The following is an 18,998-nucleotide window of genomic DNA, read 5'->3' on the forward strand; positions in this document are numbered from 1 at the left end:
GGAGTTTGCATGTTTGCATCAAGGCATTTCTCAGGGTGGAGAAGTAATTGCCATTTAACTGACCAAACAAACATTACTGAGGGGGGTTGGGGGGCACATTCACTTTCATTTTTCATCCGTTCATAAAGTTTGGTACTGTCTGCATAAATCTTTATAACAATATATTTCATATTCATTAAATACAACAGGATTTAGGATTTAGTGTCATCTAGTGGTCAGATTGTAGATTATATTATGTGAATGCTGCTTATGATATTGTTTCCCTTCAGGAGTTAATTTTTTGGGTGATGGAGATCCATGCTCCCTGTCCTTCTCATGATAAACGATTGGGATGACCAAGGTTGTTACCTTCACTTACATAGCAACCAGTAGACAGTGTATCGGGGAGCAACAACGGTTCCTCTTCTTTTTGTTCAGTCTTCCGGCGGCACTGCAAAATGCAAAAGGCAGAAGGAACAGCAAGTATGTCCCTTTTGGGCTACTGTATCACTATGGCTTGCTCATATTGAAGGACTGATGGACTCATTCTAAGCTTATGAAAACCTATACAGTTAAACCGAACACTCCATTTTAATACAATAATTAAGTTAATGTAACTCAAACTTTGAAAAAAGTTATAATCGCTCATTTCCATTAATTAAACTAACTCAAAAATGAATTGTTGTCATAACAACTCAGTTCCTTTAAGTGCATTTAATGTTTTGGGGATTTAAGTGTTGGTGATGTATTTCCAGTGCATTCCATTCACTCATTTTAATTGAGTTTATGTAACGGAGGCCAGCAGGTGTTGCTGTGCATATGTAATTAGTAAACCTCACTCCCAGCAGCTCTAAAGGATTCTCTGGTCATAAGGCCAGAGCCCTGGGTTTTAGCCTTCTGGTTAGAGAGTCCAACTTCATGCTGAAGATCGTAAGTTCGCGTCCCGAGGGGAGCAAATGGGTGGAGTCATAACAACACAACGCAGAGTCAACATGTAAACCAAAGAATGCATCAAAAAATTGAATCCAAAATGTAACGCAAATTTATTTGTCACTTTTTTATTGAAAAACATAAACTAGATTTACATAAGTTGAATTAACTATAAATTGTTAAGTTACTAAAACTTTAACAATTACATTTTTGAAAATTATTTTATTTAAGTTGGCAAACTCAAATGGTTTGAGTTCAACTAACCCACTGAGTTTTACAGTGTATACAGTCTATGTTGAAAACACATCAGTTAGTTGTTGCAGGTAAATAACACACTAACAGATGCTTATGAATGTTATACTCAATTTCTGATTAGACAAAACCCTAAATCCTTAGGCTTTTCAAAGTCAAAGTCAAAGTCAGCTTTATTGTCAATTCTTCACATGTACCAGACATACAAAGCGATCGAAATTACGTTGGGACAGAGAGAGGTCACTGTGTGTGCATGCGCCACCATCTTGGAAAGATGTACAAGGTCTGTTAGAAAAGTATCGGACCTTTTATTTTTTTCAAAAACCTGATGGATTTAAATCACGTGTGCTTGCATGAGCCAACCCTGAACCTTTGTGCGCATGCATGATTTTTTTCATGCCTGTCGGTTGCGTCATTTGCTTGTAAGCAGCCTTTGTGTGAGGATGGGTGGAGTCTCTCGTCATTTTTTCTTTGCAAGGAAAATGGCGGAACGACTGGAGCAGCGCGACTTCATCAAATTTTGCCAGAAACTGGGCAACAGCCAGGTGGAAACCATTCAGATTATTCAGATGGCTTTCGGTGACGATCCTCTGGGCATCACACAGATTAAGGAGCGGTACAACTGGTTTAAAGATGAACGGTGGAGAGCGCGTCGCGTTCCGGGCGGCATCAACCCACTGAAACGACTGGATCATTTCCAAAGTGAACGCTGTGGTGATGCGGGACCGTCGTGTGACTATCTGAGAAATTGTGGAAGAGGTGGACATCAGCACTTTTTCGGCACATTCCACTGTGAAAGAAGATTTTGCCATGAAAAGAGTTGCGGCAAAATTCATCGGCACGAAGCTGATGGCACAGCAACAGCACCTCCGTGTTGAAGTCTCACAGGACATGTTGTGACATGTCCAGCCCGTCCACAATTTCTCGGATAGTCACACGACTGAAAAGCCACAGAAAGCTGTCTGAATCTTCCGAATGGTTGACGAGCTGGGCATGTCACAACATGTCCTGTGAGGCTTCAACACGGAGGTGCTGTTGCTGCGCATTCAGCTTCGTGCCGATGAATTTCGCCGCCACTCTTTTCATGGCAAAATCTTCTTTCACAGTGGAATGTGGCAAAAAAGTGCTGATGTCCACCTCTTCTGCAATTTCTCGGAAAGTCACACGACGGTCCCGCATCACCACAGCGTTCACTTTAGAAATGATCCAGTCGTTTCAGCGTGTTGATGGCCGCCCGGAGCGTGGCGCGCTCTCCACCGTTGTGCGGACGTCTTTAAACCGGTTGTACCGCTCCTTAATCTGTGTGATGCCCAGAGGATCGTCACCGAAAGCCGTCTGAATAATCCGAATGGTTTCCACCTGACTGTTGCCCAGTTTCTAGCAAAATTTGATGCAGTCGCGCTGCTCCAGTCGTTCCGCCATTTCCTTGCAAAGAAAAAAACGACGAGAGACTCCACCCATCCTCACACAAAGGCTGCTTACAAGCAAATGACGCAACCGACAGGCATGAAAAAAATCACGCATGCGCACGAAGGTTCAAGGTTGGCTCATGCAAGCACACGTGATTCAAATCCATCAGGTTTTTGAAAAAAAAATAAAAAGGTCCGATACTTTTCTAACAGACCTCGTATACTATAGTGTAGAATGCATCTTAAAATGTAAACATTATATTGTTGGTCTGTAATGGAAACACCACTCATCTTTATCCACTAAGCAGGTACGGTGCATCCGGAAAGTATTCACAGTACTTCTCTTTTGCTCCAATTTTGATATGTTATAGCCTTATTTCAAAATGGATGAAATTCATTTTTCCCCTTAAAAATTCTACACACAATACCCCATAATGACAATGTGATTGTTTTATTTTTTACAAATTTATTAAAACAATAATAATAAAAACAAGAAATCACATATACATAAGCATTCACAGCCTTTGCCATGAAGCTCAAAATTGACTCAGGTACATCCTGTTTTAACTGATCATCCTTGAGATCTTTCTACAGCTTAATTGAAGTCCACCTGGGTTAAATTCAGTTGATTGGACTTGATTTGGAAAGACACACACCTGTCTACATATAAGGTCCCACAGTTGACAGTGGATGTCAGAGCACAAACCAAGCATGAAGTCAAAGGAATTGTCTGTAGACCTCTGAGACAGGATTGTATTAAGGCACCAATCTGGAGAAGGGAAAGAAACATTTCTGCTGCTTGAAGGTCCCAATGAGCACAGTGGCCTCCATCATCCATAAATGGAAGAAGTTTGGATCCACCAGGACTCTTCCTTGAGCTGACCGCCCATCTAAAGTAAGCGATTGGGCAGAAGGGCCTTAGTCAGGGAGGTGAGCAAGAACCCGATGGTCACTCTGTCAGAGCTCCAGTATTTCTCTGTGGAAATTACAGAGATTAGAGCATGTCATAGGTATTAAAGGCACTGCGCTGCGGTGGTTTGAATCATATTTGTCTAATAGATTACAGTTTGTTCATGTAAATAGGGAATCTTCTTCACAGACTAAAGTTAATTATGGAGTTCCACAAGGTTCTGTGCTAGGACCAATTTTATTCACTTTATACATGCTTCCCTTAGGCAGTATTATTAGACGGTATTGCTTAAATTTTCATTGTTACGCAGATGATACCCAGCTTTATCTATCCATGAAGCCAGAGGATACACACCAATTAGCTAAACTGCAGGATTGTCTTACAGACATAAAGACATGGATGACCTCTAATTTCCTGCTTTTAAACTCAGATAAAACTGAAGTTATTGTACTTGGCCCCACAAATCTTAGAAGCATGGTGTCTAACCAGATCGTTACTCTGGATGGCACTTCCCTGATCTCTAGTAATACTGTGAGAAATCTTGGAGTCATTTTTGATCAGGATATGTCATTCAAAGCGCATATTAAACAAATATGTAGGACTGCCTTTTTGCATTTACGCAATATCTCTAAAATCAGAAAGGTCTTGTCTCAGAGTGATGCTGAAAAATTAATTCATGCATTTATTTCCTCTAGGCTGGACTATTGTAATTCATTATTATCAGGTTGTCCTAAAAGTTCCCTAAAAAGCCTTCAGTTGGTTCAGAATGCTGCAGCTAGAGTACTGACGGGGACTAGCAGGAGAGAGCATATCTCACCTGTGTTGGCCTCTCTTCATTGGCTTCCTGTTAATTCTAGAATAGAATTTAAAATTCTTCTTCTTACTTATAAGGTTTTGAATAATCAGGTCCCATCTTATCTTAGGGACCTCGTAGTACCATATTACCCCATTAGAGCGCTTCGCTCTCAGACTGCAGGCTTACTTGTAGTTCCTAGGGTTTGTAAGAGTAGAATGGGAGGCAGAGCCTTCAGCTTTCAGGCTCCTCTCCTGTGGAACCAGCTCCCAATTCAGATCAGGGAGACAGATACCCTCTCTACTTTTAAGATTAGGCTTAAAACTTTCCTTTTCGCTAAGGCTTATAGTTAGGGCTGGATCAGGTGACCCTGGACCATCCCTTGGTTATGCTGCTTTAGACGTAGACTGTGGGGGGGTTCCCATGATGCACTGTTTCTTTCTCTTTTTGCTCCGTATGCATCACTCTGCATTTAATCATTAGTGATCGATCTCTGCCCCCCTTCACAGCATGTCTTTTTCCTGGTTCTTTCCCTCAGCCCCAACCAGTCTCAGCAGAAGACTGCCCCTCCCTGAGCCTGGTTCTGCTGGAGGTTTCTTCCTGTTAAAAGGGAGTTTTTCCTTCCCACTGTAGCCAAGTGCTTGCTCATAGGGGGTCGTTTTGACTGTTGGGGTTTTTCATAATTATTGTATGGCCTTGCCTTACAATATAGAGCGCCTTGGGGCAACTGTTTGTTGTGATTTGGCGCTATATAAGAAAAAAGTTGATTGATTGATTGATTGTGGAGAGAAGAGAACCTTCTGGAAGGACATGTGATTTCTTAGTTTTTTATGCTTAATAAATTTTTGCAAAATTTCAAAACACACACACACACACACACACACACACACACACACACACACACACACACACACACACACACACACACACACACACACACACAAACCTTTTGCATATTACCATTATGGGGTGTTGTGAGTAGAATTTTTTTTTTTTTTTTGGTGGGTGGGGGATAGATTTACTCCATTTTGGAATAAGGCTGTAATGTAACAAAATGTGGAAAAACTGAAGCGCTGTGAACTGAAAACTTTCCAGATGCACTGTAGGTAGACTTGGGTTCGAATTCAGCTCATGTTACGTGTCTGTGTCCTTGAACAAAAACCTTAATCTGTGTTGTCTCAGTCCAACTAGCTGTAAAAATTGGTACTGGCCTTGTCTGGGGAAGTAAATGTGAGGCATCATTGTAAAGCACTTTGAGCATCTGTTTGATGTGGAAAACATTGTAGAAACTCTGTTCTTATCCTTCTTCTTCATCTAAGGAGGAAGACTAGAGGTGGGCGGATCGATCCTACTATCGATAATATCGATACCGTTTGTATTTATATTGAACGATCCTCGTGTAAAAAGATCGATACTCAAGCTTTTTTCTCTCCTGCATGCACTGACTGATGTGCACGCAGATTAATCAAAGTCTACTCTCTGTCTGTAAGAGCGGCGCTGCGCTGTGTCACACAACACGGAGCAGCGCACCCTTGTATTGTGGTTTGTCAGCCCTCTACCTCAGGAGATTTTGTTTTAAGTTGTGTTGAGTGATATTTTTTTTAAACAAAAATGTTGATTGTGATAATAAAGTATTGCGAAATTCTATCCTCGGTCTTTTGGATCCTTTGGATCTATGAAGCTTAAATATGAAAAAGTATCGGTATTGGTATCGATATCGGCGATACTGGGCCTGTATTTACTTGGTATTGGATCAATATCAAAATTCCCAGTATCGCCCACCTCTAAGGAAGACCTAATATTGCCCATCAAGTGTATATATAATGTCTTGCCGCAGACGGGATAAGTTTGAAAATTATTGCCGTCAGAAAGTCTGGCGGGCAAACCTCTCTGTGTGTATGTTGGGAGTGCAGAGCGATGATAACAGTCGGGCGTTTCCAGACTATAAATCGAGCGCTCCAAACACTGGTTCGGTTTGAAGTGCGCAGCAGCAGCTCCGCGGCTTTTGATTGGACGGAGGAGCCTGTCGTCACACACACTGACGGGTCCAGCAGGCTGCGTGTGCTATAGCTGTAACCATAGACATTTGCTGAACGTCAGCTAAGGCTAATGTTAGCAAGTTTACCAAGAAACAGCAGGTAAATAAATGTCCCAGGCGGATAACGGCTGACTCGGAGAAAATAAGGACATTTGTGAGCACAACGACGATGTCTGTCCCAGCGGCCGGTGACGGATGATGACGACGACACGACTATGGCGAGTTGTGTCTGTGTGGATGTTTGTAGCTGTGATCTGTTGGTAAGATGCTCAATCCTTCTACTAAACACAGTTATTTCTTCTATTTATTTTATTGGTAAACATTAGCTGGCACATCACTGGTTTAATATTACTTAACCAGGCACTAGGTTGCTAGTTTTATGCTGTGATGTGGCACTTGGCTGTAGATGAGGTCAACGCTAGCTTGAAGTGCTATAGCTGCTAATGTTAATGAATCATTTGACCCTAACTTGTTAGTTATATATGTTTAGTTACACATCTCTTAATACAATCGCTGTAAAGTACCATCGTAAATCTTCTTTTTGTTATATCGGTATTTTGTTATGGAACAGCGTCACCTATACTCAGAGTATCAGCTACAAACGCCAAGTACAATTGTGTTTTTACATGTTTAGTCTTACAAAACGTTTACGCTTATTATTGTTAATGTTCATTTTGTACCCATGGTTTGATCATATATTCCGACCCTCAAGGGCCACAATGGAAACAAGTGCTTGCACTTTATTGTGTTTATCCTTTTATTACCATGCTGTTGTATTTAGTTAATGCAGTGCCATATGATAATTAATCAAATAATTTATGTTCGCAATGTGCTTTTAAGTTTGGTTCAAAGACAGCATATAAGGTATGAGTGAAAAGAATGTTTTCCAAACAAAAGCAGGTGATTCACCTAAAGTTGTCTACTGGCCAAAAAAATCTGAAATATGTTAATATTTGTTAATGATGAGTACATAGGCCATTTTTTAATTTTAGTTTCTGAAATATGAAGACTTTCTTCTTTACTGTATATATTATTATTGTTATAGTATATGGGATTATTTAAGTGGTAATACACATAATTTACACAAAATATTTTGGTCTCTAGCTACAGTGAAAGATCAATTTTTGTTGAACTGTTTTCCTGATCCCTTGCAAACAAAAAGGTGAAGTGTTGATTTAATCAGCAATGAAAACAATTGTTGGTTGCACCCTACACCATTACTTACCATGATCTATACCGGTGGTGTCCAAAGTATTCCAGAAAGGGCCAAGAGGGTGCAGGTTTTCTTTGCAGCAGCTGACTCTAGCATGTGAGTCCACTGATGAACTCTTCCCATCTGCTCAAAGGGATGCTCCTTTTATTAGGAAACTGAGCGTGCCGCAGCCTCAACTTTACCTAAATACTGTGTCTTTTAGTGAAGCTTAGGGCTAGTGGCCGGCGATCACCTTAGTATTTCTTGTTTTTTCTTGTTGTTTAATGCTGACAAATTATACTGTATTTCTTGTCTTTCTGATGCCTAGTTCTGTTTTTCTCTCTGTTTAAGGTGCAGCTCCATCCAGAGATGGGAATTGTATTTGTGCTGGAAACCTTCCTGTCCTGTGCACCAACAGCATTTCCTGTATATTCGTTTTGTGAATTGTTCTGTAATTTGTTTGTAGCATGGCCCAAGCAGAGGGTCAGCCCTTTGAGTCTGGTCTGCTTGAGGTTTCTTCCTCAGAGGGAGTTTTTCCTTACCACTGTTGCTCTGGGGGTTAGTAAGGTTAGATCTTACTTGTGTGAAGCACCTTGAGGCAACTCTGTTGTGATTTGGCGCTATATAAATGAAAATAAATTGAAATTGAAAAATGTTAATCACAGTGAAATCACCTGCTGGAGTCAGTGGCTGCAAAGAAGACCAGGACCCTCTTGGCCCTTTGTGGAATACTTTGGATACCACTAATCTATGCTATCAGAGATTTGATGGCCTTTGACATTGAATAAAGATTCTGTGAGACAATAATGGGCTTCAAACTGTGACGTTCAAGGATAATGTCAAAACATTCATACACTGACAACCTTAGATAGAAAATCGAGGGAGGATATTCGTTTATTTTGGCAGCTCATTTTTTTATTTACTTTTATAATTGTCTCTGGCTTGCCACAAGGGATCCTGCATGGATCCACATGTTGCTTTGGCACAAGTTTTATGCCAGGTGCAAATTAATTATTGGCTCAGTTCCTGCACATAGAGATTGGGGAGGGGAGGGGGGCCTTCATCTGGGACTCTCTTGTTCGGAAGCAAAAGAAAATGTGCTTCCCTCACTAGAAAGGATGGATGATGTAACAGGGTGTTAAGGTGATATTGACCTGGCCTACATTCCACAGTGTGGCTGTGATGCTGGAAGCTATTCTACCTTTTGACTTAATATTTACTAGGTTGGTACATTCTAGTAAAGTCAAGATGTCCTGCCCCTTTTATGGCTTCACATGTTTGTCATTAGATGATTAAATCCAGCAAAGACTGATTCGTATGCTCTTAAAATGATTGTTAAAATGACACAGTATATTCACAGCAATTTAAAACACATTCAGCATGATAGTGTAACACATTTTAGCTTAATCAAAGAAAAGTATCCAACTTCATTTTATTCCTTAGAAACAAATGAAGTGGGTGAGTTGTTCAGTGGGGAGGTTTAGGGAACCTTCCTGTGCATGCATGAATTTTTTCCCGCCCACAGATCACATCAGTCACGAGCAGTCAGCCTCAGAGTGAACACGTTTACTGAGCACCCATCAGGTTCTCATTTGCTGTAACATGATGGAACAAAGTTGAGCAAAGTTGTTGCATCAAATACAACATTCAGCAGGCTTTTGGTGATGATGCTATGAGCATATTACAAATAAGAGTGGTATAACCGCTTGAAAAATGGGCGCACATCAGTGGAGAGCTATGTCCATTCAAGTAGGCCATTCACAAGCCGAAATGGCCATTGTGATTGACTGAATACTGACTTTTGTCATGGATGACCGTCATGTCACCATCCAAGAACTTGCAGACGAGGTGCGGATAAGTACTGGTTCAGTACATTCCTATTTTGATGGATGATTTAGGCATGCGGAGAGTGTCAGCAAAATTCATACTGAAGCTGCTAATGGCAGAGCAGAAGCAACTACGTGAGGAAGTCTCGCAGCACATGCTGGTATGTGTAAACAGCAACCTGGACACAGTCATCACTGGTGATGAGCCATGGGTTTTCATTGTGAGGTGTTGCATTGCCTTTGTGATGCTGTGCGCTGCAAATGTCCGGATCTGTATGGTGACAAGTTGGAAGCTGCATCATGACAATGCACCGGCCCTTTCTGCTCAGCTGATTCAGGCTTTCCTGGCCAAACACAACACTGTTGTGATTCGTCAGGCTCTCTACTCTCCTGATGTGGCTCCCTCTGATTTTGGCTGTTCCCCAAGATTAAAATGACACTAAAAGGGACTTTGTTTGAGTCGCAAGAAGACTTCAAGTGTAATGCAACAGCTCAGCTGGACACCATTTCAAAAATGGCCTTTCAGACATGTTTCCAGCAATGCCAGAACCGCTGGAAGAAGTGTGTGCATTCTCAAAATTATTTCAGAGGGGACTAGAATTTCAGACCCCCAGATGAGTAATTGTATTTTTTGTGGCCAAAGGTTGGATACTTTTTGAATGGACGTCATACTATATTGAAATAATATTTATTATATGGCTGCGACGCTACGCGCGCTCTGATTTACTGATTATCCATCTGATATTTTCCCCTATCAGACTGGTTTCCATGACAATTGGTCCGCAGCGTGTATTTTCTTTACAAACCAGGAAGCTAAAAACCGCGATTAGAAAAAGCAAGTCGGACATGAATGTACTCCATAAATATTTCAACAGCATAAAAAAACACACAGATTGAAAGCTTACCAGCTAACGACCAGACCATCTGTTAGCAAGCTTTTCATGGAGGTGAAGAAAGCGAGCAAGCTCAACACCATCAGCAGCATATTCGGGCGATACTGTAAGTTTGTGTGTTTATATGTATAACAGCCATATAATAAACAAATTATTAACCTTGTTTGCTTGGTCTGTACGGGGATATCATACCTCAGTGTTTTTCGCACGTACAGACCTCACACTCGGTTAATAATCCTTTAATTGTAATGCATCAATACAAAGATTACAAGGCATAAAATGTACCTGTCAATACTACGTCATATTATACAAATAATGAATGTTTATGAGTACAATGGTAAGAATATTTCATGAGGTGAAAGATGGAATGTTCCATTCAACGAGGCCGAGCTGACTTGGATGGAACATTCCATCAATTCCATTCTATATTTGTTTTCTATAACGTCTAGCATTCCTGATGATGTAGTTCGTACCTGATGGCGTATGTTTACTTATTCGTGTACAGACTGCTGTCTGCTTTACTCAGTCCAGCGAAAATTCGCAACAGAAATTTGTAGAGTTCTTAATCCGACAGCGCTTGTACTTCAGGTAGAGACATCACAGCGAATACTGCAAATGCCTCCAGACGGCTTACGGCATACTTGATTTGTTTTTTGCATTACAAAAATGGGCACTGTCAATAAAACAAACCCCGCTATGTTTGTTTTTAAGCTAAGCGCTGTCGCCACTAGTGTGAGCGCGCGTGGTGGTATGCAATGGTACAAAACATGGAACCAAAACTGCACGGTCAGTGGAACCAAATTTGCATAATCAGTGGAACACAACAGCATATAGGATGAATGATCCATAATCATGTGACATACAAACCACCAATCAAATGACAAGGGTCTGTTTAGGCATATATATATATATATATATATATATATATATATGCAGAATAGACATTTAATCATGAAGAATATGCCTAAAAAAATCTAATATTTGTAAATAAAATATTCAAATGCCAGAATTCAGCACGCCTGACCAATTTGTATGTGACCTCTCCTGCTCACACATTGTAGCCATGTATTCATTTGCTCCTAATGTTTTTTTTGTTGTTGTTGTTTTTAGCAGTTATAAACAAACCCTATATTGTTTGCTTAACTGTTCAGTGACAGACCAAGCCTTTTCAGTCAGTTTAACTTTGGGGCAGGTAGAAGCCAAGCAGGTCTGGAATCATAAATAACTGATAAATAATGGACCTGACCTCTTTAGAAGCTAAAGTTCAGTTGACAAGTGGCCTTGGAGATGGGAACAGAAGGAAATCCAACAAAAACATGACTGTTACTATTTAAATCTCTGCTACTGCAAATTAAAGGTGTTTTCCTGCAGAGAACCAAATTTGAAGTTTTTTTCTGGCATTTGTCACCCAAAGAACTGCATTATTTAAGGAATGGATAGATGGATCCGTTGATAGACGGTGAACTAGTTCTGTCTTAGACCAAATGTTATTGGGGGAAAATGCATATTTTGTTCATTCATTTTGACAGTATCCACAATAACTACAAACTATAATAACATAAAATTGCAAAAGCGTATTGCAGATGATTCTATATACAGTAAAACTCGCCTAAACCATCATTGTATAAACTAGATATTTGCACTCACCGGACAAAAGCAAAAGTTACAAAGCTTTTGAAGGGTTTCCCATGTAATAAACACCGTATATAATAGACTTTGTATAACAGATTTTTGCTCACGTTAGACAAAACGTCCTGCCCCATTAAAAACCCCTTGCATGTATCGGACAGAGCAGTTTGAACGTACCCAGTAACAGAGGTATGAAATGAAGTTCAACACTGACACTCGCTAATTCGAGGAAAGTGGGTACTGTATTTCTGTGAATAAAAGCCCGGCCATTTTTTTTTCTTCAAACTGTGCTCAGATACGGGACCTAAACGATGCAGGATGTAATTCAAGGCCGGTGATTATTAACAAAATGCTGCTTGCTGTCTGCACTGTAATATAGTGTTAAGTTTCACACATATCCCTGGGTATGATGAGCCAGACTGCTTTAGATCAGAGCCCTCTGCGTGGCTGTGAACCCTCTCCGGAGCGTGATGCGTACTGGCTGTGATTTATCACTTTTACGTTTTCACTCCTTCCTCTCCTGTCATACTTTAAAAGTTTTTGCAGTGCGTCCACAATTATATTTCGATTATGGATCAAATACGTTTGGCATATGACCAACTTCACAACACAGAGTCAGAGAAAGCCGCTCAAATGACCAACAATTCAGGGAGGAAATTGTACGTACCATAACATTGGTTTGGAGGTTGATGATTGTATAAAGTTGTGGAGCTCATTGAGGGACAATTAATCCAGAAAAAGCCCCTGTTACTGTGTTAAATTGCATAAATGCACGGCAGAGAACTTTAAAAGGGTCACGCTGCTCACGCGCACGTCCACCTCATTGCATGGCCACAGAGTTTCAGAAGCATAAATCAGGCTTTAGGATTTTAAGGTACCACTTCGCAGTGGACTCAACAAAATGTAATCTTTTTAATGCACATAATGTCGAGGCACTTATGTAAGGTAGATGTTTATTTTTTTAGACAAAGTTTTGACCCGGTCATTAAATGAGGCAGATCCCGATTCAAGGTCAGGCTTTTAATCAAGGAAATGCGTAAGACTAATTGGAGCTGGGGATTCCCCGTAGATCGTTCAGTGCCTCCCAGCTGTAACTAATCTGTGACATAGATATAACAAATTTTGTCCGTTTTATACATATAACGGATTTCGATTGAAGGACAAAATTCGCTGGTCCACCCAAATCCATTATATGCGAATTTTACTGTATTGGTGTTTAAAAGCACTGGTGAAGGATTGAGCAATACAGTGAAGGTGTTTAGTGTTTGTCTCTTGACTTTGACAACATTTTCTTCTCACTGCTTACACAGATAAGATAAAATGTGCACATTGCGGAACAGGCCATCTGGCCTTTCCCATTGAGTCACACTGACATTGAGAATCAGCTTCCTCATGACAGTGTAGAAAAGAGTGGACCGATACTCTAGCACTGTGGTACATATCATCAGATACACTTGCCACAATTCAGTACATACATCAAAATGCATAATTACATTGGTGGTCACGCTAACTATGCAGAAAGTAATCTGTGGTAAATGTTTAACTAAAGGAAACAATTTTTTCAGAATTATAACTTGTACTTTTTGGTGTTATCTGTTTCATATTTGTAAATTTGTTAAATAATTTATTCTTCTGCAAGAGAACATTATTTCTCCCATGTAGTAGTTGACTTTTAAAGATATCACTATACTCTTAAAACAAAAAAACCCCACACTATTGGCATGCTCCGTGACAGGATTCTCACAATACGCCATGTATTGTTCCTTCCTTAGTGTAGAATATTTATGCTGCTGCAATTAAAGACTTTATGACTACCTCTAACTTCAGCACAAGGAGGATATTTTTCATTTCCATAACATGGTATTTTCTTGTTCACAGATATTAGATCTAGTTAACGCTCATTGTTGTTTCCTCTGTTCTTGTAGGTACGCCAGTTATGTTTGGAGCACAGAGTCCTGCCAAGAGCCCCAGAGGCCTTTGTCCTCACAGGACGTTAGTTCGGAGGAAGAGACAGTGGAAAAGAATCACCATTATCAGGTAACAGCTGCTGTATAAAGTCAGCCTGTTCTGTCATCTGGGACTCCATGACATGGCTGTGTGCTGTTTGCGAGGTCACTTCAATATTGCGATGAGACTATAGTTTCTGATGAATGAACAAATATTTGTACAAAAGTTCACTGGAGTAATTCTGCCCAGAGGTTATTTGATGTAAGCTTTGTGGCAAAGTATGTCAGTAGAAGAAGCCGCTTGCAAATAAAGTTTACTTTTCAGTTTGAAATGTGGCCATATACTAACTCCACACAAATCAAGCTTGAGGGTGCAATTTTACGCTTCTATCAAAAACAAAAGTAGGACCTGTATAACTGGAATGTAATGATTGCAAACAATGAACTTGTGAAGCTTGGGGTGTTTTCATTATATGTGCCAGGTAGAATCTCTTCATTTGTTCTTACTATTGGTTCAAATTACTACTTGATATTTATATACATTTACTGCTAATACTTAAAAACACTGCCAGTTTACTTTAAAATATCTAGGGCTACCACAAATAATCAACACATTTGATAGTGTTGATGCTGAAAATGTTTACATTAATATTTTTCGTCTATGCATGTTTTTTTTTTTTCTTCAAATTATGAATGTACCTCTTGGATTTCCAATACACTTCAATTCATATAGAAACTATTATTCTTCAGTGGCACAGCATCATTGTATGTATGATGACGCGAGTTGTCATTGATCGGCTTGGCACTCAGTCAGTACTGATGCATTAAAGTGCACTGATGTTTTGATTCTTTCCTCAGATTTGTGTCCTTTCTGATTGGATTAATGGCATTTAATGAATAAACTTTGGCTTAAAAATCATTCTGTTTTCTAGTTTCTGCTCTTTATGTGCATGCCTGTAGAGGTTCTATGGAAAGACAGAAAAAAGGACACCTTCACATTTTCTTGTTTTATTAAATATATTGTTTTGTGCTCATTCAGCCCACTCATGTAAAAAAAAATAAAAAAAATAAATAAAAAGCATAAATCAGTTAACTCCCCACTGATACATTTATCATTCTTCACAACACATGTATAATGTGGACAGCATCCAGAAGAGGGATTATGCATTTTAATGGTGTGGTGCACACAGTGCAGTGTGCCAAATACACCCTAGACAGGCCTCCCGTCTTATCGCAGTGCTGACACATAGACACAAAGTCACACTCTGACTCACACGTACAGCCAATTTAGAGTCATCAGTTCAACTAACCTACATATCTTTGAAAGTGGGAGTACCTGGAGGGAGTTCTCTGGAACATGGGGAGAATATGCAAACTCCACACAGAAAGCACCAGGGGCCTCATGTACAATGACTTGCGTGGATTTCCTACTGAAACATGGTGTACGCTAAAACCCAGTAACTGTTGTACGCACAAAAAAGTCAGCTGTGTCAAAGTGTACGTACATATGGATCCAAGCACGTTCCCTTTGTACATCCCAATCAATGTGGAATTGAGCACACATGCAGAAGTACCAAACGTCTCCCTGCCCATTTCCACATTTAAATATGCAAGTTTATTTAAATAGGATTTGGGGCCTGGGATTCCCCTCTCAGATCATTGAATATGAACAAAGGAAAGAACACTTCCTCATGCTTGTGAGACCTTCACTGCTGGGCTCACACTTGCGGTCATTCCTGTTGTGGTCAGGATAGTCTCCACCACGGGGTGGACCCCTCTGTTGAAGATGGCACCTGGAGTAGTTCCTGTGAAGGGTGTACTTGCGGCACTGGTCTGCAGTACCCCATGGGCTGGTGCCATGTGCCGCCTGTAGGCTTTCTTCCCCATGTCAGATTCCACTGTTGTTTTTTATGGCATTGCGGTGATAAACCAAGCTGTCCCTCATGTTGACCCACTGGACAATACCCAAGACATTTGGAGGTAATATTTTCTTGGTTGCTGAAGGTGCTGGTGTGCATTGGCTCTGCTCACTGCACACACTCTTGGCTCATGGTTCCTGCTGGTTTTGGTCTCTGGAGCTCCTCGATAATTTCTTATGTAGTTGTTGCTGTCTACTCTCTTCCCCCAACTGGACACAGTGACAGTGTGTGCTCTTTAAAAGCTTATCGTGACTTTCATGTGATATTTGATATATCAAGTCTGATAATTAACTCTTTCACAACAACAACAGGGTGATTCTTTAACTACGGGCACTATTGGCCTTGTAAATGTAATTTTCACCACACCATTGCCTTACAATATAAAGCGCCTTGGGGCAACTGTTTGTTGTGATTTGGCGCTATATACATGTGCTCTGATGTCACTGTTTATCTCCATAGAAACTACCCAAACAATCTTTCATACAAACTGTTTAAAGGGACATTACAGTGTTGTGGTGGAAATTACAGCAATAGTGTGGGACAACTACATTTTGTTTAAAAAAAAATCACAACCGTTGTATGACATTGAATACCCCAATTATGTTTTGATTATTTTACTGATATTTTATTCAGAGATATTTTAAAACATTAGAAAAAACGTTTCTTTACCATTCATTTTTATCATTGAAGATCAAAAGTCTGGGTGTGGGACAAGCACAAAACGGCGATATTTGCATATAATGATGCTGAAAAAAGGTGAAAAAGTCATCATAGACTACTAGAACAAATTTCCTAACACGCTTTCATTGTAAAGATAACTATAAAAGTGTGAAATTTCCCCTTTTTTCTGTTTTTCATACAATATGATCAAAGGACATAACAAGTGCCCGTAGTCTAAGAATCACCCAACAACACAAGTCTCCTGTAGATTTGAAAATTTCAGTCAGAAACGGCGATACCATCTATACATTTATAGAAATATCAGCTTTGTGTTACTTATCAAGAATATTGGTCAAAGCTGAAATATTATATGTTGTCTATTGTCTGCTTGCTCTGTATTGTTTTTCTGTACAGTACCACCATGTTTGTATTAATGACTGGTGTAAATGAAGTGCAAGACATATTCAGTGACTTGAAAATGTTCATGCATCATTCTGTGAGTTTTCTTAAGAAAACTGTCTTAAAATTAGGATTTGTCTTAATAATCCTAGTATGTAGTTTGTCCTTTTACTTATGACATATGAATGGAATGGAATTTATATCAAAGTAGCTGTTATTGATTTATGGTTAATGCTATATTTTTTGATACTGTTTACATGGGCTGGTAAATAAATAAAAAAAAGTCACGATTTTTGGATTTTTTTTTTTTCCGATTTAAATACACTTTTATAGATTTAAATAGGCATTTTTCATTTTTAGTTGTTTCACTCTTCTAAATGAGACTATAGAAATAATATTATTATCTTTATTTTCATGTTAAAACATAAAGGTGCACAGAAAACATTTACAAGTGCCATTGATTAATGGTACTGATTTCATATTTGGTGATGTTTTAAGTACTGATTTCTAGGGGAGAGCAGGGTAGTCTGAAGTGTACATAAAACTCGCCATGGGCAACAGTGTCATGAAAATGGCAACGGCTTTTTAAACTGTTCTTTTTCTGGGCTGGAATGATTGTACAACATAGATCTACAGTAAGAGAAAATTTTATTTGAGGGTTTTTAAACCAAGATTTGTCACCGCTGGGTTAAACAAAATAAGTCTGTATGGTGGTTTACTGAAGCACAACAATCTAAAATGCCCAAGCTGAGCATTCCTGGTTAAATTGGATTCTGTAACTAATCTGTTCCCTTCATTTTTTTTTTTTTTATGTGATGCATATGTTTTTTTCTTTAGGTTGAGGAGAGTTGGTTGGTACATATGCAGTCTTCGCCTCAAGAAGAACAGTTGATGAAGGATGATCAGCAAAATGAGCATCAGGCACAGATGGTGAACAAAAACATCTATATGTGTACTTATAATTACGAGGTCTGTCAATAAAGTATTGGACCATTGGCTGGGAAAAAAAACTGGCTTACCTGGAGGGTTGGAAACCTAATCACCCTCAAAGTACTCTCCTTGGGACTCCACACACTTCTCCCAGCGGTGTCGCCACTGTTGGAAGCATTCCAAGAAAGCCTTTTTCAGGATGGCGCGCAGCTCCGCCGTCGTCGCAGCCATGATGTCCTCTCTTGTCTCAAATCACGTTCCTTTTAATGGTATTTTAAGTTTTGGGAAGAGCCAGAAGTCGCAAGGGGCCATGTCAGGAGAGTAAGGTGCCTGTTGAACCACCGGAGTCTGGTTTTTGGTCAAATAAGTCTGAATTAAATGAGAGGAATGAGCTGGCGCGTTGTCGTGGTGGAGGCGCCAATTTCCTCTGGCCCACAACTCCGGTCTCTTGCGCCGCACACCATCACGTAGATGACGGAGGACATCCCTGTAATACTCCTTTGTTATTGTTTGACCCTGTGGTGCGTACTCGTGGTGTACCACACCACGGGAGTAAAAAAAACAAAAAAACAGTCAGCATTACCTTGATGTTGCTGCGCACTTGGCGCGCCTTCTTCGGTCTTGGTGACGTGGAATGCTTCCACTGTGACGACTGGATTTGGTTTCCGGGTCGTACCCGTACACCCAGGACTCATCACCGGTAATTATGGTGTCCATAAAGCTGGGATCAGTGTGAATGGAGTCCAGCATGTCCTGTGAGACTTCGACACGATGTTGCTTTTGCTCCGCCATCAGCAACTTTGGCACGAACTTCGCCGCCACTCGTTTCATGCCCAAATTTTCCGTCACGATGGAATGTGCTGAAGTCCTGTTAATGTCCACTTCCTCCGCAATTTCTCGGACAGTCACATGACGATCCCGCATAACCACAGCGTGCACTTTGACAACGATCTCGTCATTTCGGCTCGTTGATGGCCGACCGGAGCGCGGCTCGCTCTTTACCGTTATGCGCCCGTCTGTAAACCGGTTGTACCACTCCTTAATCCGTGTGCTGCTCATGGCTTCATCTCCGAAAGCCGTTTGGATTTTTCGAATCATTTCTGCCTGGCTGTTGCCAAGTTTCTGGCAGAATTTAATGCAGTAGTGCTGCTCAAAGCGTTCAGCCATTTTCTCACAAGAAAAAATCCGACGAGGGGGGTGGAGCACTCCTCCCACAAGCCGTGCTCACAGGCGAATGACGTCACCGACAGGCGTGGAAAAACTCACGCATGCGCACGAGGGTTCAACCTTGGC

General features: G+C 40.4%; 1 protein-coding gene across 3 annotated transcripts in view; it reads left to right on the forward strand.

The window, feature by feature from the left end:
* Positions 1 to 6,354: 6,354 nt before the first annotated feature.
* LOC117521469 (SUN domain-containing ossification factor-like) overlaps positions 6,355 to 18,998 on the forward strand; it is a 45,583-nt gene continuing 32,939 nt past the window's right edge. For all 3 annotated transcript variants that reach the window (XM_034182770.1, XM_034182771.1, XM_034182772.1), the window contains exons 1-3: positions 6,355 to 6,571; positions 13,777 to 13,888; positions 17,613 to 17,705. In XM_034182770.1, the coding sequence (XP_034038661.1) occupies positions 6,507 to 6,571; positions 13,777 to 13,888; positions 17,613 to 17,705 (270 nt within the window). In that variant the 5' untranslated portion in view covers positions 6,355 to 6,506. The remainder of the gene's footprint in view (positions 6,572 to 13,776; positions 13,889 to 17,612; positions 17,706 to 18,998) is intronic.

Source organism: Thalassophryne amazonica, chromosome 12, assembly GCF_902500255.1.
Source record: "Thalassophryne amazonica chromosome 12, fThaAma1.1, whole genome shotgun sequence".
NCBI classification, from domain to species: domain Eukaryota; kingdom Metazoa; phylum Chordata; class Actinopteri; order Batrachoidiformes; family Batrachoididae; genus Thalassophryne; species Thalassophryne amazonica.